This window comes from Cheilinus undulatus, linkage group 7, assembly GCF_018320785.1.
Source record: "Cheilinus undulatus linkage group 7, ASM1832078v1, whole genome shotgun sequence".
NCBI classification, from domain to species: Eukaryota; Metazoa; Chordata; class Actinopteri; order Labriformes; family Labridae; genus Cheilinus; species Cheilinus undulatus.
In genome coordinates, this window is record NC_054871.1 from 31,194,073 (window position 1) to 31,216,476 (window position 22,404).

General features: G+C 39.0%; 1 protein-coding gene across 3 annotated transcripts in view; it reads left to right on the top strand.

Moving 5' to 3' along the window:
• The window catches only part of LOC121512370 (zinc finger protein GLIS1), a 135,748-nt gene that overhangs the window by 83,781 nt on the left and 29,563 nt on the right, over nt 1-22,404 (top strand). Inside the window, exons 5-7 of one of the 3 annotated variants that reach the window (XM_041791606.1) lie at nt 9,623-9,784; nt 13,895-14,005; nt 21,457-21,598. In XM_041791606.1, the coding sequence (XP_041647540.1) occupies nt 9,623-9,784; nt 13,895-14,005; nt 21,457-21,598 (415 nt within the window). The remainder of the gene's footprint in view (nt 1-9,622; nt 9,785-13,894; nt 14,006-21,456; nt 21,599-22,404) is intronic. The other 2 variants (XM_041791607.1, XM_041791608.1) reach the window with 2 other exon arrangements.

Consider the following 22,404-nt stretch of genomic DNA (forward strand, 5'->3'; position numbering starts at 1 on the left):
TTGTGAGCCAGGATATAAACATGTTTACTTCTGCTGTAAAATAGACATAGTAATATGGACTCTAAGGAAGATGGTCTGGTTTTTGGAGCCAATCTCAAATGGACACTCAAGGAACCTCCATTTTTTAAACTCTGCATTAGTTTCACATTCAGCGCCACTCATTAGAATCCCAGAAAAGCTCTGACCTTCAAATAAGAAAATCTACTGCTTTTCCTTTGCTGTTCATTCAAACTTTTGATCAGGTGTCTGCCCTGCTTGTCAGCAGCCATATTTCCTCCCAACACCACTCCATAACGGCTGGTTTGTTTCCATCTTCCTTAACTCCAGCAGGTTGCTAATGAGCCACTGCATGAGAGGAGTGCCATACACTGCTGCCTTTTTAGCCAGAACACTGTTTGGCCTTTTCCCTGCCAGTCAGGAGTCATTTCCCATGAAGGCCTCAGACCGACCCAGCTCCTCCACTTGCCTGCATGCTGGGCCCATAATCTGTCTGTTGTGATCAGCTGCCCGTCCACCCTTTTCAAGCCGCTCTCGCCTCCTTCAGCCATGTCAAGACCCTGCTGTCATCCCGAATGTTTACAGAGCTACTGAAACCCTCCCTACTTAAGAGTGAGATGGTGTCAAAAGGGGCTCAAATTCCCCCCACGCTGCCAGTGTCACTCCCCCTCTTGAGGTGATCTGCCAGTTTACCTAAGACGGAGGAAAACTAAACATGTTTAAAGCAATTAATGTGATTAACGCTGTCTAAACTGTTTTCATAGATAATATCAAAGGTAAAATCACAAGCCTCAACCTCCACAACTCAATGTTTATACCACTTTGACTTACAGATTCATTACCTTCACACTATTTATATTTTAGGGAACTTTGCTCTTGAAACCTACTCACATAAAGGTCTTTTTGGTGTTGGTAAATAGCTTTTTATTAGAAATGTCTCATTAGAATTTGTACTTTTGTAAATGTCCTTAGGTCATACCAATATTGTCTGCATTATTCCCACGCATCACCCTTTTTTTTTTTTTTTACAATTGTAAGAGATCGCAATAGGATCCTGACAACCCATAAAATCCCCCAAGAAGGTCATTTTACCAACACATTGGCAAGCTAAAAAAATCTTACTCTAGCATAAAATTTTTCAAACAGGCTTCTGGGTAACATCCATGCCTGGAGGTGGCAGTGCCTGTTGGTTTCCCAGCAGGCAGGAAAGCCTCCTTCTCAGCCGTCAGAGTAATAATATGCTCTACACGATTAACACGCTTTCCTCCACGGACACGTAACTATAATTTAGCCTCAAATTTGTATTGCGGAAAAGAAAGCAATGAAAGAGTGATTATTCCTCTATACATAAATACACACATTTGGCACGTCAATAATAGCCATGTTTGTTTTCCAAACTCAAACGCCCGGCGCCGTATTTCAGCAGCCAGCATGGGCTGTGTCTGTCATGACTGGTACGGCAGTGTGGATGTTCTCTCTGCACTGAGATTTTTATTAAACTTTCCCACCCTTGCTGCGGCTCTCGTTTCCATCCGAAACATTTGATTGGCATGACTTTAGAATAATATGTTTCCGCTGTACAACACTATAAAATGTGAACTTTCTGAGAAATTTTCCACGGCTGAATTCTGAAGTCTAGACGGAATATGTGTGTGTTGTTGAATCTAAGTTTTTATGGACATATTTCCTTTCATGTCTGGTCAGATAGACACTATTTATGTCATGAATGGCTCCTGATTGTGTCTCAGCTTCAGTCCCACTATGTAATACATAAAACAAGAGAAATGACTGTATTCAGGACCAAAGATCTGGCTGGGCCCCTGAAAAACTCAGAGAATGGGCCCTCTTCAGTCGTGATTTATTGATAGTACCAATGCATGTGTGTTGGATCAGTGGCACTGGTGCTAACGTTCTGTCTAACACTTACTTCATTTTGAAACTATAAAGTGCACCAAGCTATTATTGGGATCTGAAATTGAAATTATTTATTTGTGCCATTTTTGAACCCCTTTAACCCTTTTTTCTTCCCATCTTTGCCTCTATTTTCCACTTTACATTTTCACTTTTGTACTTTTTTTTGACACTTTAAACACATTTTTTCTACTTTTAAGATGTAATTTCACAAACTTTTCTGCCCATGTTGGCCACTTATTTCTGCCACTTTTAATCCAATTTCACAAACTTTTTGCCCATTTCTGTCACTTGAAGCTATTTTTGCAACTTTTAATCCCTTTCCACCACTTTCTCTGCTGCTTTTTGCCACTGTCTTCCTATTGCTGCCTCTGTTGAACCATTTTTCTTTCCAAACCGCTTTTCACCACTCTCTTTGCCCAGTTTTACCAAATACAGATGCATCTCACTATTTTCCATGCCCTTTTTTTGTCACTTGTAACCCCTAGTCACAATTTTTCCAATAGGTTTAGCCACTTTATACACATTTTGCCAACTTTTTTCCTCTGTTAACCCATTTTTGCCACTTTAAACATGTCTGTGATACTATTAACCCTTTTCTGCTACTTTCAAAATCCCATTTAACCACATTTTCCGTTTCCATTTTCTGCCACTTGAAGACTTTTTGCCACTGCAAACACTTTCCTCCACTTTTCTGCTGGTTTTGGCCACTTTCTGCCTATTGTTGCTTCTGTTGACCCATTTTCACCACTATTAACCCCATTTCACCACTCTCTTTACCCATTTTGGCCGATTTTGACCATATCTCACCATTTGTTATTCCCATTTTCCACTTCAAATCATTTTTTCTACTTGTAACCTCTGTTCACCATTTTTCCTCCAGGTTTTGCCACTTTTAACAATATTTTTACCATGTATTTTCCCTCGGATAACCTATTTTTGCCACTTCAAAGACATTGTTGCTATTTTTAACCTTTTTGTGCTACTTTTAAAATCCCATTTCACCACCACCACCGATGATCGGTTAGTCATGTTGGACCCTTTTGTTGTTTTTTCGGTTGTTTGATGCAATGTTATCATGATGGTAAACACTTCTGTTTTTTGAACTGTTATTGATGTGTATTCCAGTTCTTTACAGTCTTAGGCTTATCATTATCATAGCTCCTCTTCTGATTTGTTACTGACTTTTTTTCTTTGTAAAACAATTACAGTGTGCTAAACTTAAGTACTTTAGCGACCTTGTTGTCATGTTTCTTGAGCCCATATTGAATATATCTAGATGTTTTTGTGGTGACCTTTCTTAGTCATAAACACAGCCCTATTATACTGTATTTATTGTGAGCTATTTGTAGTACTACAGGAATGCAAGCTGATGTCTGCTGTCATTTATTTGTATTTGTGTTTTTAATTCTGTGGTGACCTCGGTCATGTGATTTTGTCACATGGTGCTTTTTTTGTATTTAATCATGTGTTTTCTATCTGCTCATTATGTCCTGATGAAGACACGTTGGAGTCGAAACGTGTAGATATCCCAGGTTAGATAAAGGATTTTTAGTACATCAGAGTACCTTGGATCCTCAGTTCTGACTGCCATTTATATTATGGCCTTTTATTGAAGTTTACAGGCAAGTCATTGCTTCCTCTTTGCAAACCCATTTCACCATGTCTCATTATGTCTTTTTTATCATTTCTGATGATGTGGGAATGCTTCAGTGAAATACAACTTATATTCTTATATCGTGAGTATATTCTTCTATTCTTATTCTATACATTTTTATATACCTTAGCTTTATTTTATATCGAGCCACAATGAAAGGAGAGATGTTAAAAGAGCCAACTAGAGATCAGTTTATTGAAGAATAAAAACCAAACTCTACCATGAAAATAACAATATGCCAACTGGCATGCACACTTGGTTCTTAAAAGGGATGAGAGATGACTCTCTGATTGATTTGGTTTATAACAACATGTCCTAGCTTCTTGTGCACTTTGCCTGGCTTTGCACCAGGATTGTGCACTGTCGAGGTAGCAAAATGTAGACACCACACCTCAAACAAGCATGTTTTTTCTTGCTTTTGAATACTTTTTATAGAGTGCTTCCAGTGCTTCCCTCAAATACAATAATGATTGATTTTGATTCCCTTTTGCATAAAAACTAATGTTGGCATCTATGATACCATAACCAGCTTTGCCAGAATGGTAGAATTTTAAGCTTTGTTCTGTTGTATTTTTAAGTCCTGGTACTCCTTTGGATCACCAGTTTTCTTTTAAAATCAGCTTCACAGACACAGTTAAAGTTGTTAGTCTTCTGCTCATCTCATCATGGTGAAAGAACGCTTTTGTCCCAGACTTTGTATCCTCAGAGGTCTTACAAACATGAGGAGCTGTGGGTTGTGTATCTATAATCGGGCAGGTTAAGACTTTCAGTAAGCCCCACACACACCCACGGATCACCCTGGTCACCCAACACGACTCTACCATGCTTGGCTTAGGTTTCGTCTATATTAAATGGAACCTCAGTGAATAGAAGGGCCTGCCTGTGTGAGTGAATGAAGGAGAAGAGGAGGATGAGTAGTGAGCCTCAATGAGGCTGAAGGCCCATTAGAAGAACGGTGTCACTCTCTTCTAGCTGTAACCTGACCTGTTGTCAGCAGGCTTTACTAAAGGTCAGCGTACAATGGACAGTACTGCAGCTACAAGTTTGTCCATGAGGTCAGCGTGGGCCTATACAAGAAAATAGTCATAGGTCAGATGAAAGCCTGGAGAAGCTAGGAATTCAAGATATTTTCTGACTTTTAAGTGCACACTTAATGGTCTGAATCAGATTAGTTAGATCACAATTTATTCTGCCTTGTTGGCTTCCTTATTCTCATTTTAAAGACATTTGACACTAGTCAAACATACTTCTTTGTCTGGAGTAATTTCAGTGTTGTTGTAAACCCAAGTAACTTAAATGATGTTTATCATTTAAGCGTATTAATTGTGTTCATATTGTGTCCGAATGCATGTTTTTTTTTTCTTTTTAAACAACAACAGATGAAATTGTAAAAAGCAAGAAATAATTTTTTTATGCACTCATATTTTTTCTATACATCTTCACTTCTTCAGTGTCTTTTTAGATACTGCATCCTCAGCTCTGCAAGTACCTTGAGGATTTTCCTGTCATTGGATTGATTCTCACCTTCTTGCAATCAGATGGGATATCTGGTTTTGATCTTCACTGATGTTTGGCCCAGATTTTCTGATAATGGGAGTGCTGTAGGGATCTCTTTAACTTCAGGAATGGCTTTAAAGCTATTAGCAGCACCCATGAAATGTTTTATATGAAAAATGTTTTTGTGAGATCATACATATCAGTGCTGTTCATCTGCCTTTTCCTGTTAAAGATCTCGTGTGATGTAAATAGAGAATGCTAGATCTGCCTGCCTTGATTCATTGAGAAAAATCAACTATTTACTTATCAACTGATATCATTACATTTAACCACATTCAAGCCAACTGTCAAACGCTTTAATCTATCAAAGTGAAAGGGGAGATATAAAACACTTAATCATATAACTTTTTGGTCCTTTTTCACACATAATAACCAATTCATATTTTGTATGGCCTCCTTTGGCCTTGATAACAGCTTGCATTCTTGCTGGCATTGTTTTTATGGAATTTTCCACAGTCTCTTTTGTTATTGAGTTCCAAATAGTTTCTAGCTGTTCCCACAGACTTGCTTTGGATGAAACTTTTGTGCCATGAATCTTTGAATCTTCTAAATCCCAAATTTGTTCAATAGGATTCAAATCCGGACTTTGACTTGGCCAGTCCATCAGTTCCAGTACTCCAGATTCCTTTTTCTTGGTGAAATAGTATTTAATTATATAAAAATAAAAATATACAGAATAGTGTTTTAAATGTTAAAACTCAGTTACGTTTAAAAGGATATTAAAAATGTTCAAATATTCTTCATTATTTTTTTTGGTTTTTCCTTCAAGTATTAGACATGTGACAAGCAAACGAGAGATAGGAACTTTTGTTGTTATCTAGAGGTTATTGTGTGGACAGCTCCTTGAAAACTGTAATACTGAAGGTGTTGCAACATGTTATAGATGCTGTGTTAGTGACTGTGGAGCTTCCAACATGTTTCTCCTGTATTCAGTTCAGTCCTTTGTGTTCAAGCTTCAATTTAAAAAAAGTGCTCTGAGAACGCATTATATGGCCTCTGTATTTATGGGGTTGGAGGTGGGCCGCGAAAATTTTTGAGACTTAAAAGTGGGCCCTGAGTTGGAAAAGGTTGGGAACCACTGCTCTAGTACTTCAAATCTTGAGGTGTCTGACATCTGCTTCAGTTAACTTTCGTTTCCTGCCTCTTCTTGGCGCATTTTGTAAGTACCAGTCTCGGCAATTGACTCCAAAGCATATTTGACCACACTGTGAGAACACTTTATGTCTTTCCCTATTTGTCTCAGAGACCATCCAGCATCATGAAGTGCTTTAATGCGGACTCTTTCTTTTTCAGTGAGCTCTCCACATTTTACCATTTTGAACAGGAATGAGGAATTTCAAAGTGAATTCACCTTTTTATACCCAAATTTGAGCTGGCTCGCTGGGCTTCTCTGTGAAGTCAGAAATTAATCAAGCATAACATTCAACCACTACAACTAATTTTTCTGTTGAGGAATGGAAGTAAAAAACTAAACCCTCTCTCCTCTGTAACCAACTCTGACCAGATGCATCCCCCCACCCACACTCACTGGTTGTAACTTGTGTTCCTCTAGCTTGTGACTGACACAACCAGACACTTAATGACTCATGGACAAGTGGGTTGAATTGAAACAGGACACTTATGGAGTTATTGTTTAGTTCACAATCTGGTTATAAACTGTCCATTGAGGCAAACCATTCTGTTCAACAGATTCAATGCTTAGCTATGCTGTTCTGTAACCTGGAACATCAGACGGATGTGTTTCAGACATCAAACTGGTAAACCACTCATAGACAGCAATTAGGAAAGGGCAGAGCCTTTGACGATAAACTCTGAGGGTGCTTGGATGAATGTTCCGTCTGTCATATCTTTACAGGCCAAGATGTGGCAACTGTAGACATGTTAGTACACGACTTTTGTCGTTTTTGAAATAAAACAACCCATTGCTGTTTTTTGTTCTTTTTTTAACAAAGAAATATTGTCAAGTTCTGATAAAACTGGTGCTTTAGCAGCATCCACGCTAATGTCTTCCACCATAACTGCACCGGCCTCTTCTCGCTGTTCGCTTTCGTCACGACTCTGCCGTGCCTGAAAGTACTGCCTCTTGATGCTGATTGGTCCTGTCACTTTCTAACCAGGCCCAAACTTTTCAGACAGGAGCTTTGCACGATGGATTCACCAGTGAGAAACATATCCATCTGCTTTGCAAGGTTAGCTGTTCTGGGCTTTAGTTCACTCTGCTGTAAGGAGGTAAATATGGAGTGTGTGACATGGACGGACTCAGCGCGCCTTCTACTGGATGAATAATACAAAACAGACATCATGTCGGAGTTAAAACCTATCATATTCCCTACCCATTATAAGTGAAAATACAGGTATTAACATTGACACCTATGCCAACTTTTGGCCGATTAAAGATTATTTTTAAAAGGGCCCACTAAATCAGCCAGCCAGTTTATTGGTTGAGGCCCTGAGGGGACACCAAGTTACATGCTTTTTTTTCCTTTTTTTATTCTCTATCTTTTACATTTGGCAAATGTCACAACAACTTGTATACCTGACAAACATATCTACAACAATTTAAAAAATACCAAACAGATATTTTGATGAGGGACAGGAAAACATCTGAAAGCATAAAAAGAAATAAATATGTGTGGATACAGACTTACCTTGTATTACAACATAGTCTATCCATTTCTAAACTTAAAATCATGCCCTTTAGGAGTTACATCATTTTTCCAATGTTGAAGTGATTTATTTTAGTAAATGATCAACAAATGTAGTAATCACTTTTTCCATTTTTAAGATATTTTTTGTGCTTTTTATGCCTTTATTTGGAGATTAAGACAGTGGATAGAGTTGGAAAGAGGGAAGAGAGATGTGAGGAAAGAAGCGGCAGGCCAGACTTGAACCCGGGCTGCCCATGTGCATGGGGTGCAACCTGTCCACTCGACTGTCTGTGCCCCAGTCATTTCCATTTTCCTAGATATCCATTTTAATCTTCACCAAAGTGTTACTGAGAGTTGGGCTCTCCTGTGAAAGCCAATTCCAGCTTAGTCTTTTAACCGGCCACCAGCAGAACATTCAAGAGGTATTTGTCTTTTTTCTGCCCCTCCTGAGGTAAATATCAGACAGTCTTATAGTTAAAAGTAACTGTCTTGAAGGGCTTCATGTATTAGTTTCCAAAAGTCCTTGATAACTGTCCTAGAGTACATGGTAATAAATGTCATTTTTTCCACATTTTCTTGAGCAAACAGATATTATATCCTAGTTACACTTCTGAATCGGTGTAATAATGCACCGTTATCCCATTTTTCCAAAAATCTCCCTCCATTTCTTTGAAAAGATACATTTACATTTATATCTCCATATTTTTGTCCATGCATTTTTGCAAGAACTTTTAAAAGGACAGAGAAATTTGGGGGACCTTCCATCTAAACTACACTATATCCAGAGGATCCAGTGACTAAGTTCTGTACAGTTACTTATAGATGACAAAAGGAGAAGAAGAATTCGAGAATACCCTGTGAATCCCCTTCTTCTGATGTCTTTCTTGGTTTGAACAGGCTGCAGAGAAGATGGCTACTATCATGAGCTCCTCACTGCTCCTATTGTTGTCTTTGACAGTGGCAGTATATTGATGTCATGCTGCTGCTGAATATCTAAATGAGATTAAGCTCAGGTAGCTTTACATGTCATTAAGCTATGCTTCCCATACAACTGTACACCCATATACTTTGTGACTCTTTACGCAGCAGCTCCTGTAGGGGGTCTTGACATGTACGATTTCATCCACCAGTCAGCCGTGTTTTCTGCTCCAGAGCCGGGTGGATACACGAGAGGCCTCATGAATCATTCACCTGCTAACAAATCTGTGGTGTTCATTGGCTGAGTGCTTTGGATCAAATGGGGCTGAGCTGGATCGGATACGAGCTTGTTTACAGTCACTGTCACTTGTCAGTCTCATGCACCATACAGCGGAGCACTTATCTCATGCTATGCATTACAGCCCATTAACTGTGCTGCACACTGAGCGATTAGAAGCAGCAGACGCCTTAAGGCAGGTGTACTGTCACATGCACGCTGTGTTTCAAGTGGGCATGCTCTCAACAAAAGGTCCTTAGATTGGCCGAGTAATTCAAGAGCCACGGAAAAAAAAATGCTCAAGTTTTAACCACCCATGTTTTAAGCGTCTGTCACTTTTCCACCACTGGTGAGTATGTGGAACTGAGCGAACTCCTCCAGCTCTGCTTGTGATCAAAAGAAGAGTGGGACAGCTTCTTTCTGAGTCACAGACATACACATGCACAGAGCCCACATTGTAGCAGAATTTACAAGCTCTAAACTGATTGATTTCTTTTTTTCTGTGTTTGTGTTTGTGCATGCATGTGGGCGCCCCTTTATTTCCTTGTGTGGTCCTGTGCATACATGTCTGACTGTGGTCGTCCTTGTGTATCTGTGTGCATGCATTCCTGTGTCGTCTGTCCCACATGTTTATGCATCCTTGTGCCTCCTCCACAGTTCGAAGGCTGTAACAAAGCGTTTTCACGTCTGGAGAACCTGAAGATCCACCTGAGGAGCCACACAGGAGAGAAGCCGTACCTGTGCCAGCACCCCGGCTGCCAGAAAGCTTTCAGCAACTCCAGCGACCGAGCCAAGCATCAGCGCACTCACCTGGACACGGTCAGAAACTAAGTCACTGCTCTGAACATGCCTCTCCTGGGTGGATTCATGTTTAGCTCATCTCAGTCCAACAGTTAAAATAATCCGGGTGGTCTCTGCTGCAGAAATGATGCCTGCATGATATTATATGATTGTTGGTCTTTGTAGGTCTCTAAATTTCAGATTTAAACTAGCATTAGCTGCCACTAAATATCAATGAAAGCTCACTCTGTATCCTGCATTTACTCTCATACCAGCAAAAAAAAAAAAAAAAAAGCCCCTCCATCCAAGTTTCAGCGCCTGTTTCCACATCTTGACAGTCTCAGACTTTAACATGCTGTTGGTCAGCGAGCAGAGTGACATTCTCACTCTCCATACACTAGCAGTGACACGCCACAGATCATTAAATGATCAGTTCCTGAAGGCTGAATCGCTACTTTGGGTTGTTACAGACTTGGATTGGAGCTGCAAACTCACACAGAGCTTCGCCTGTTCCTCTGACCTGTGGAGAGTGAAGGAAAGGTTGAGTCAGACATCACTGCTTCTCGTCATGTCTCAGGAACCCCACCAATACCACCGCCAATACCTCACTTTATCACCATGAGCACGCCAACACATCCAGCGTGTAAACAAGATGCTGCACTCAATCGTGTAATTTTGAACAGTTCAGGTTCTTTTTATCAGAATAAGAATGATTAGAAATACTGGATTGTCTACTTCTGCATGCAGCAGTGAATATTTGTGTTTGACTTGTGCAAATATTTGCTGTTAAAACACAAAGTTACATAAAAAAAATATTAAAACTGAATAAATTCAGAGTAAAAGCAAGTATATTAGAGCTGCATTAAAGCAATACAGCAGATTCTTAAAGCAAATATTGAAAGGGTTTTAGATAATAACGAAATGACGTCCTGTATGAGGTAGCAAGCTGACTCCAAAGAGTCCTTATTGATTTAGATACTTTCAAGCAATAAGGAGGAATTATTTCAAGAACAAGCTTTCATCAAAAAATCTGAGGGCCCTCAGGGGCTGGCAGATTTTAAAAGCTATTCAGTTATTCACAAAGTGACTGTTTATAAGTAGACTCCATGTTAAACACCACCCGAAAGCTCTGATTCTCAGGTGTCAGACCATAACCATTCTGTTTGTCCACAGTCTATATGCAGTCATTTTTTTTTTCTTTTGTCGGGTAGATCCAGGAACATGACATGAACTTTACCACAGAAAAATGAAATTGTTATGGATTAAAAGAAAATAGGGGGACAGTAAAAAAGGGGGCAATAAGGGGACAGTAAAGTTATCTGAACACATGGTTCAGATAACTTTTAACTTGTCCACTGAGTTGTCTGTTAATTTTTTTAAGTGTTATGAGACATTAATGATCAGTGGTGGACTTATTTTACATCACTGTAGCTGCAGGAAGATGCTGCAGTGGCTAAACAAAAGTGTGAGAGGTTTCTCCCAATGTAGACTTGTGAAATAAATTATTCTAATTAATAGATAGGGATGCACAAAATCATCAAAATGATATTGGTTGATATTTGTTTGGAAAGTTACATTTCTGTACTGGCAGATATGGAAATTTCTGCTTTATTGCCAACATGTCATCTGTAAATATCGGCCTGTAGCAGCTCTAAATAGCCATTTTAGGCAGGACTGATGCTTTTCTTTGTTCCTTCCAATTTCTTAAATATAAAATTGTGTTGTTGTTTTTTACTTAAGCTTTTTTCTTAGTTGATCCATAAACATAAAGACTCAAATTTAAACTTAAACTTTAAAACTCAAATTTGGAGTCTGAACTCTGTATATAAATATCAGTATCAGAATCGGCTGAAATTAATTTGTAAATTTCTGCATATTTGATATCGCCAAAAAAACAGTATCATGCATTCCTATTAGTAGTAGTCAACTGTAGTGAGTTATAGTGTTTCTGCTGCTTACTTTAAGGTCATTTGAGTAGAAGATCAGACCTCCCATTGGCAGCTACTTTGTGGTATCAAATTGCATTTTAATCTCTTTAAGCTTGATTTGGATACTACAACTGGAAAAACTTCTGTCATTTTCCTTGATGATGTCACATTTTATCTCACAATCAGCACAAAACATGTTCAGTATGTGACTGTGTCGCTTATGAACAAGTAAGAACTGAAGATGTTTAAGGGGTTTAAGCTGTACGATGAGGGTCTGGATACAGTAATAAAAAATGTGTATTATTTCTTAAATCTCCTGTATATACTCTGTGACAGGGACAAAAACATGGAATTAATTGCAATTTCAAAAATGAATGCAGTAATTTAATTATGGACCTTAATTGCAATTAATGCATTAATGTCTATAGTCCTAGTTAATCTAGATTTCTTTACACCTGTATTTAGTCAAATAAGGTCAATTAAGTCTAATTTCTAGACTGAAAACCATACAACCATCGCTGGTATCCTTGTACTCTGTAATGTACAATTTTTTTTTTACTCAAGATCTCAGTTAGGTCCTCAGTATAATTTTTAAACAGAAAACTAAGCACTTTATAACTCTAATAATATTAAGATTTTTGACCAGATTGTTGAGGACCTTGTGCTTAATTAGCTCACACGTTCTATTTTGAGCTTTAAATCTGAAAGGTTAGGCTATATGGCAGCAGTTCCAAAAGCTGTCCTTTTCTCCCTGACGTGTTAGGACCTAAAAGGTACTTTGATTCAGTTAACTACTGGATAAAGTCATTTAAAAGAGTAATCATTAGCGCAGTTCCACAGAGAAATGTTTTTATGAATCAGGCTCAAATTAAACACTTTCTGCAAAATTTTAATTGAAGAAATGTTCTTTTAGGTGTATTTATATGGTATTTTTTATTTCCAGAACGTATTTCCCCCCATGTCTGTGTTCACCAGCCACCATTGCTTTGCAGCACATTGTAGTAAATCATTCAGAACTTGAAGTCGAGCACTGAATGTAGAGTTGTGTTTTTGTATCCCACCGCTCACTTCTTCTGCAGTAGGACAAATGATACAGCTAAACTGGGACACCAAAGCTTACAACTTCACATTAACACCCCTCAAGCGCAGTCGCCGAGGCCGTCCAGGCTCCTGTCTCACCAAAAACACTTTAGGGGAAAACCGTTTTCGGGCTTTAATGATGTTTATTCTACACAGAAGTTGTGCTTGATTTCTTTACTCAAGGCTGTATTGGGTACGTTGCTCGACAAAACAAACACAGTGGGGATGAGTGGCACTGTAAGCGCCTTGCAATAACAATGGCTTATTTACAGAGCAGGTCGAGGTATGGAGGCAGAGCTAATAAAGACGTGTATCCGCTTACACTTTAATGGCCATCCTATATTCCTGAGGATGAAAGAAAAATTGCCGTGAGGGGAAAAATCCCTCAATCAGCCAAATACGTGCTATACTTGCTTGGTTAAAGGGAAGAATGTGAAATAATGAGGAAACTCAGTGACAGAGCCATTGTTTGACAGATGTCATGTCTGTTACTTTAATCTACTGACATCTTCCTCTTTACAATTAGTGTCTGAATTAAAAAACAAACACAAAAATACACACTGTTGGTATAAAGTACAGACCTCAGTACAGACCTTTAATTCGACAAAGCCACTGTGGAAATTTCTCTTTTAAAGTCGTGTTTACACCATATTCCGTTAAATCTCTAAGACTTATTTGAGTGTTTCTAGCATGAATTTTGTTTTAATCATACTCTGTGCAGTATTATTGCCAAAAACAAAATTGCTGGTTATCTATGACACTGAGGGAATAAATGGTGTGTTGTACAACAGGTAAGAAAAATGACTTAAACAGAAATAGGAAAATATGTGAGCTATATGTTCAGCAATTAATATTTAACCCATGTATTAAGAGAAAGAGGAATACTCTCTTATTATACATGTTTCTAAAATATTTCATAATGGATCTTGTCTTTTTCCTTTGTCATGCCTTTTCTCTCCTCTTCTTACTTCAAATCTGTCAGCTGAAAGGTAGGACTTTAACTTTGCCTTTACTTTAATCCACTTTTACTAAATTTGTTTCACACCTTGATACGTTAACTTCCTGTTTCACTGTCCTCTCAATAAAGTAAGTTCAAATGTGTTTTTAAATCTAACGTGTAATGTCTGCTCTCTTTTGGTAGAAACCGTACGCGTGTCAGATCCCTGGCTGCACCAAGCGCTACACAGACCCCAGCTCGCTACGCAAACACGTAAAGATCCACTCAGCCAAAGAGCAACAGGTGCGTAGAAAGGTAAGACAACTACTGCAACACAAAACAACATTCAGACTGTATTAACAAGAAGACATTTTAAGACTTATGTATAACTCCTTTTGTTTTGTATGGAACTGCTCTTTTAGCATTGGGTTAGAGACAATGAAAAACTCATTTTAAAATCTCTGAATCAGAAATTCAGCAGAGAATTAGTGTAACAAAAGAAGAAAGAATTGAGACAGAAGGAAATATTATCTTCCGTAATCATTACAAATCATTAGGGTCATATAGCCCTATTTCCCTTGGTTTGATGTTTTGGAAAATGCAAAACCACATGTATGTAATATTTACAAAATGATGGAAACCCATACTTGACTGAAAATAGCAGTACAGATTTGCCTCTGTTTTTACAGCTGAGCTGAGGCAAACAGTCTTATAACAGAGTTGTAAGATTATGACATTTTCCTGTTCTCCATTATTGTTACCAAAACAGTGTTAAAGTTTAAAATGAAAATGTTCAAAATGCACATTGCACTCCAATCATTTCACCAAGCTCCATATAAATGAATATATGAGTAAATTGGCAGGGCCAAGCACAATGTGCTTTTTGATTGAATAACCTTTATGCATAAAAACCTTAGCAAATGTGCATAAGAAAGATACTTTGTTAATAAGGCTTTCAACATTGGAAATATTTACAGATATCTACCTAGAAAGTATCCACTCCCTTAGATGATATTCTTTTATTGATTTTATAAAACAATCATGATCAGTATAATTTGGCTTTTTTGACAAAAAAAAGTATTAAAAAACCTTTTTAATGTCAAAGTGAAAACAGTTTTCTACAAAGTAAAATATGTGATGTAAAATCAGTGATTGCATAAATTTTCACCCACTGACCCAATTCAACAGAGGTCCAGCCAGCCGGTGCTAGTATTCTCGCAATTAGTGAAATGGAGATCGCCCGAGTGCTGTGAATTTGTCTCAAGTGACTGTAGTATAAAGACACTTGTGTCTGAAAGGTCCAGTTGCTGGTTAATAAGTCTTCCTGGCTACAATTACACCATGAAGACAAAAGAACATTCTGAGCAACTCCAAGAAATTTTATTAAAAAGCGAACATCAGGGGATGGATAAAAAAAGTATCCCCCAGAGTTCAGTTAAATCCATTATCAATAAATGAAAGGAATATGGCACGTGTGCAGATCTTCCTTGATCATGCTTTCCTCACAAACTCTGTGACTGTGCGAAAAGGTGACTGGTGACTAGTGAGTGCTATAAGCTTCAGCAGCTGAGATGGGAGAGACTTTGCACCGGTTCATCATCAGTCAAACCTTATGGGAGAGTGACTAAGAGAAAGCCACCATTGAAGAAAACTCATATTTGATTTCGACTAGAATTCACCAAAAGGCATGTGGGAGACTCCATGGTGGAATGAAAGAAAGTTTTTTGGTCTGATGAGACCAAAATCAGTCAAGTCGCTATGTTTGTCAGACACCAAGCGCTGCACATCACCACAAACACACCATCCCCACTGTGAAGCAAGGTGGTGGCAGCATCATGCTGTGGGGATGCTTCTCTGCAGCCAACCCTGGAAAGCTTGTTAACATACAGGGTAAAATGAATGCAGCAAAACAGATGGGGGAAGATTTCTTTTCCAGCTAGTCAATGACTCTAAGCATACAGCGAAACTACATAGAAATATTTTAAAGACAACAAGCTGAATGTTCTGGAGTGAATGAGTCAAAGCCCAGACCTCAATCCAAAGAGAATTTGTGGCTGGACTTGAAAAGGGCTGTTTTTTGACAGATCCTCAAGTCTTAACAACCTAACAGAGCTTGAGCAGTTGTGCAAAAAGGATGGAGTAAAATTGCAGTATCTAGATGCGCTAACCTGATTGTGACCTATTCACAGAGACTCAGCTGTGATTGCAGCGAAAGGTGGATCTAATAAACACTGACTTGAAGGGGGCAAACATTTATGCAGTCACTTATTTTACATTACAATTTTTTTGTTTAATTGACATAACTTTGTAGAAATCTGTTTTCACTTTGACATTATGGAGGTTTTTTTGTTATTTATTCATTTATTTTCTCATCAAAAAAAGCTAAATTATAATGACCATGTTTGATTTAAATTAATAAAAGGGTAAAATATCCAAGGTAGTGGAAACTTTTTATAGGCACTGTAAGTGTAACATACTCCGTCACCATGCCAGAGTCCATCTTAAGAGGTGGTCTTAGGCACGATTTATGTGTACATGGGTGATTTGAACGCAACCATGTCCAACTTCTGGGTACTCTTCAGTAAGTAGTTCTGCAAAGTCAGTTCTAAACATCTCTTGTCTCTCCCTAATATCAGTGCAGCAGGGGACATCCTCTTAGCTGCACAGTAGATGTAGAAGTAGAAAGAGGGTCGTCACTGGCATTTTAAGTGATAACATCCATTCTAGCCTGCAGGATGGACTCCATTGTTAGCACGGAGTCTAACTGTGATAGTTTTGAAAACTGTCACAGTCTTAGGTTTTGAACAACAGGAATGGGATCATTGAGATATCTGTGACTTTTTGCCTGAGTTTTAATGAAAAACAAACCACTGTCACGCCCTCCACATGAGCCACTGTGCACCCTTTCCTGCATGACTTTATACAAGAGTGCATAGGGGCTAAAGGTTACACAAACAGACCTCTTTATGTAATCTCTTCTGTTCTAATGTGTGTTATCCACTAGCTTACTTAATTGAGGGGTCGGGAGGCCGGGATGGGGGAAAAAGATGTCTTTCCCAATAATAGATCAGGTTTGACCACATTTCATCGTGTTCATGGTCAAAAAGCTGATTCTTTCCTTGACTGGAAGCGGGTAAATAAGAGAGAAAGGGTTCATTGTTGTGGAAGGGGCTGGATAGTGGCAGGCTGGATGATGTGTTCCTTTGCTTAGCGTTGTAAAGGGAAACACATGTGTGCTTGTAGCATTGTTAATAAGCTTTACTGCACAATCCCCCAGTGGCCAGATGTTATGGACAAATGTCAAACAAACGCTCTGACTCCACTCTTGGAGCGGCCGGGAGAAAAACTGTTAGGAGTGTCGCTGTGGGGAAAACAGAACCCCAATTACATGTGATGAATGTTTTGCAGGGCACTCATAAGGATCCCCATGGGGACATGCAAGTACATATTCTCTGACATACAATATCTAAGTGTGAAATCATAAGGCACATGATGCCAGCTGTAAAACTTTGGAATAAGACTTGGTCAGTCATGTTTGATTGCACTGGTCAGGACAGTGGAAGGTCTTAAAGGTTGTGAGTCACGCACAGATCTAGTTTATATCTGAATGCTAACTCAGTGAGGTGAATAAAATCTGAAGGGAGAGTAGTTTTTAATTATAACATGAAAGATTTTTTCCATCTGCAGTCAAAAGATATAGAAAATGATCTCTTTAGTGAACAACAAAGTTGGATTTGTTGATGGACAGACTGATGCAGAGATTTGTGTTTGGGATGATGATGATGATGGAACAAAACCCTTGGGGAACATCATCAATCATCTCCTCTGCAACTCCAGTTTTGCCTCTTACATGCAGACTGGAGTCGTACTGGTTGAAATGACTCACAGCAACACTGCCAGGTTTTTAGGTTTCTTGGCATCATAAAGTTATTACTTCTTTATAACACACTGTTCACTCACTGAAAGATGTCTATTATCTAGAATATTTGATACCTCATTATAATGACAAAAGTGTAAACTTTATTTACATTCAGATAACATGTTGAATTTTTGATGGATAGCGCCTAAATTCATGGATCCCAGTGTCTATTATCATTCTCATTCAATGTAGAGGACATTGTCTAAGTTCAAAAGTAGCATAATGAAGCAGACTATCTGCTCTTATAAGGACTTCACATATGAACCTTTGAAAGCACTGAAAACAAAGCACTCTAACAAACAAACAACATACCCAGTCACTGAGCACATCTTTACCTATATTAGACTGGATTTACTGACTTTGATACACTATATTGCAAAAAGTATTCACTCACCCATCCAAATAATTGAAATAGGGTGTTCCAATCATTTCCATGGCCACAGGTGTACAAAATCAAGCACCTAGGCATGCAGACTGTTTCTACAAACATTTGTAAATTAATGGGTCACTCTCAGGACCTCAGTGAATTCCAGCGTGGTACTGTGATAGGATGCCACCTGTGCAACGAGTCCAGTCGTGAAATTTCCTCGCTCCTAAATATTCCACAGTCAACTGTCAGTTGTATTACAACAAAATGGAAGCGACTGGGAACAACAGCAACTCAGCCACGAAGTGGTAGGCCACCTAAAATGACAGAATTGGGGTCAGTGGATGCTGAGGCGCATAGTGCGCAGAGGTTGCCAACTTTCTGTAGAGTCAATCGCTACAAACCTCCAAACTTCATGTGGCCTTCAGATTAGCTCAAGAACAGTGTGTAGAGAGCTTCATGGATTGGGTTTCCATGGCCGAGCAGCTGCATCCAAGCCATACATCACCAAGTGCAATGCAAAGCGTCGGATACAGTGGTGTCAAGCACACTGCCACTGGACTCTAGAGCAGTGGAGACACGTTCTCTGGAGTGACGAAGCGCCCTTCTCCATCTGGCAATCTGATGGACAAGTCTAGGTTTGGCGGTTGCCAGGAGAACGGTATTTGTCTGACTACATTGTGCCAAGTGTAAAGTTTGGTGGAGGGGGGATTATGGTGTGGGGTTGTTTTTCAGGAGCTGGGCTTGGCCCCTCAGTTCCAGTGAAAGGAAATCTGAATGCTTCAGCATACCAAGAGATTTTGGACAATTCCATGCTCCCAACTTTGTGGGAACAGTTTGCAATGACCCCTTCCTGCTCCAATAAGCAAGGTCCATAAAGACATAGATAAGAGAGTTTGGTGTGGATGAACTTGACTGGCCTGCACAGAGTCCTGACCTCAACCCGATAGAACACCTTTGGGATGAATTAGAACAGAGACTGAGAGCCAGGCCTTCTTGTCCAACATCAGTGTGTGGCCTCACAAATGCGCTTCTGGAAGAATGGTCAAAAATTCCCATAAACCCACTCCTAAACCTTGTGGAAAGCCTTCCCAGAAAATTTGTAGCTGTTGTAGCTGCAAAGGGTGGAGCGACGTCATATTAAACCCTATGGATTACGAGTGAGATGTCACTCAAGTTCATACGCGAGTCAAGGCAGGTGAGCAAATACTTTTGGCAATATAGTGTATCATAAAGGTTAGCTATATGAAAGATACCCACCATCGTTATAAGTTCCTGTATGTGAACTTCAGTTGAAAAAGTTTTGACACCCCTTGCGTTAAAGTAAGGGGAGGATTCCAAAAGTCAAAACCTGATCATAAAACACTTAATAAAGCCAAGTAAACAGTCTGCTTACAGGGAAAAAAGCTTCTCCATGATTATTTCTAACATAGCAAATGTAGCTTACGTAGCTCTGTTAATGTCTTAAACTTCGTAGATAATGCAGCTACATAGCTAACGTAGTGAAAGCTATGCCCCTTTAAAGGGGACATGTTATGCAAAAATCACTTTTTCAGACTTTCCTAACAAAAATCTGTGACCCTGGCCTGTCCAAAATCCCCTTAAGTACTAGACCTCCCCTTCACCTTTCAGAAAATGTGTGCCAAAACAAGCCATTCTCAGATTTTCCCCTCATGACCTCATGTGGGAGGAGTTAGCACTGTCCCCTGGTTTGGTTGGCCCTCCATGCTTGGAAGAATGTTCTACCCTCCTCTCCTGATCCTCAGCTGAGGATCACGAGAGCTACATCCATTAAGCCACATCCATTATCTGAGAGGGGCAGGGGCAGGAGCAGAGTCAGACAGCTCAGTAACATTTAAAGCCACAGACACAGAAACATCTCGTTCTGAGCAGGATTGAAACTGAGGGGTTTTTTAGACACACAAAAATCCAATACTGGAGTGTTTTTTTGGCAATAGACTTCACAGGCATGTTTTGGAGACCTCTGAGACCAATATAAACTTGTCTTAAAAGGATAAAATATGTCCCCTTTAAACACATAGATATCTGTACTAACAACGCTATGAATCTTACATACGCTACGTAGCAATGTCATCACGTAGCTTTCATAGCTATGTTATCACGTAGCTTTCAAAGCTGTTTGTGTTAGCTACTTTTCCTAAAGCTCATGTTGCTAATGCTAACTTTGCTACATTGGCTCGCCTAGTGACTGTTAGCTTTAGCTAAAGCTAACAAAGCTAAAGCGAGCTACTGTTAGCATATACGACAGGTCTATACATAATTTACCCCGGGTTAGCCCTCTGACCTTCCTCTCTGTTTTATTTATATTGAAATATTCTTGAGTCAGCCTCTTATGTACACCAGAAAAACTGCAGTTTTTCAGACTTTTGGTCTTCTTTTTTTTAAACACTATAGATTGGTGCTTGTTTGAAACATAAAAGTTGGCTTTTTGTAAATTTACTCCAAGCTACTGTAAGGTTTAAGTGCTGCACAGCTAGCTTAGCCAACTGACAGAGTGAAAATAAGGTTGTAGTTTACTGCTTCTAAATGAAGAATGAAACTGTCTTGTCATTTCATTTTTTGCAGCTATATATATATTAGTGATACTAAATTACAGCATTGATTACAGAGAGTAATTATGTTTATTTCCATCAATAGAGCAATGCACAATATTAGGCTTTCCTTAAAGTAAATCTGAAGTAACAATTCAAGAACACTGCTATTGTTTGTCTGTAAATCATCTCATCTGATACTGGAGCTAAAGCTCATGCCATGGAGATGTTGGATAGATTCCCTTGTGAGGATCTTTGCAAAACACTGTTGGGATAAAATGTCTTTCTTTTGACCTACTTCTGATGAAAAGATGTTGTTTCCACATGCACTGTTGTGAATTTTCTGGTGTTAAATCTCCAGTATAAATGAAAAATATGAGATTGTTAGTGCAGTCCTGACGTGTTCCACATCAGCTGTAATGTTTTATTACTAATGTGTACAACAGAGGTCATTTGAGCCATGCAGCAGATGTCCCATTTTTCCACCTGAAACAGGTTTCTTTAGGTTTATGTTTCCTCTGCCTGCTGTGTGATGGACTCTCCAGCTGAAATGTGTCTTTTGTTGCCCCTTTTAGTGTTGGCACAGAGAGAAACAGAAGCAATCTCATGTTGGCTCCGAGTTGGTACAGTGATCACTTACCCGCGAGGTCCAAGGCCAATGCATGAGTCAAAAATGAGCTTATGATCTTCCCTTCAGTTCCCCCTGACTGAGAGTGTGTTCTTTTTTGCTGCTTCAAATTAACATTACAATCACATTATTGCAAAAAGAGAAAACACACCCTACAATGGGTCGGACCTACAAATAGACCAAAGTGAAGCTATGTTTCTTCTGGGGGTTGTGTAATCAAACCAGATGTAGCTCTTCTGAAATGACTCAACACTGTTTCTTATAACATGCTTGCTTTTTCCCTCTCTTTGTGATTGACAGCTTCGGCCCTGTCCTCACCTGGAGCAGGACGTCCTGAGTGACTGTCTGTCCATGCAGCACCTGCAGAGCTCTTCCTCCTCGCAGCACCTCTACAGTGGCAAGGATTGTCGTTCCCCTGGACTTAGCCAGGACATCTTCACAGGTGTGCACACGATGCTCTACACTTTAATAATGTAACCCTTTCCTCACTGAAGACTGTGAGTTATCTAAAATTGTTTAAAGCAACAATAACTCCGCTCTGAGGTCTATTTGTATCTTAAATTATATTACAGATTTCACCTTAATAATAGTTTCTTAGGCTGTATTTAGTCAAATGGGCCTTATAGCCTGGAATTTGTTTTTACTCTTGTTAAAATATTTCTCAAAACAGAAATGTTTATACATAAAAGAGCAAAGAAAGATGTCAGTTCTTGGATTGCCATGATATTAGGATTTTAAACTTCAATACTAGTAAGGCATCAGGTCCTAGAGGTCCTAGACACCTAATATTGGTAACTTTATTGTTTTTAAGTATCAAAATTGCAGGCAAACTTATAAATGAAAATGCACTTTAACCTTAGCATCCTCTCTTAGAATTTGTGCAATTGGATAACCATAGAGCAGACTGTGTTAGATATTTAACAAAGTCTAGTTACTGCAACTATTTTTTAAAGCCAGGCTGTAGCAGTTGCCAAATTGAAAAATACTGTCTCAAACTAACTTTCAGTCTACCTAGAAACAGACAAGGAGATGGAGCTAAAGCATGTCAAACAGTTTTATTTATTTATTTTTTTAATGTTTATTTGTATAGGGACAAGTATGAAGCAGGTAAACCGTTGCCACACAGTACAGCATTTGTAGCCTTAAAATTGCAATGCCCGTCCCTAGCTGGGCTTTTAAAATACATGAAATTCCCAAATACACACAAACAGTCACAACATTAAAAAATTAAAAGGCAACAAATAAACA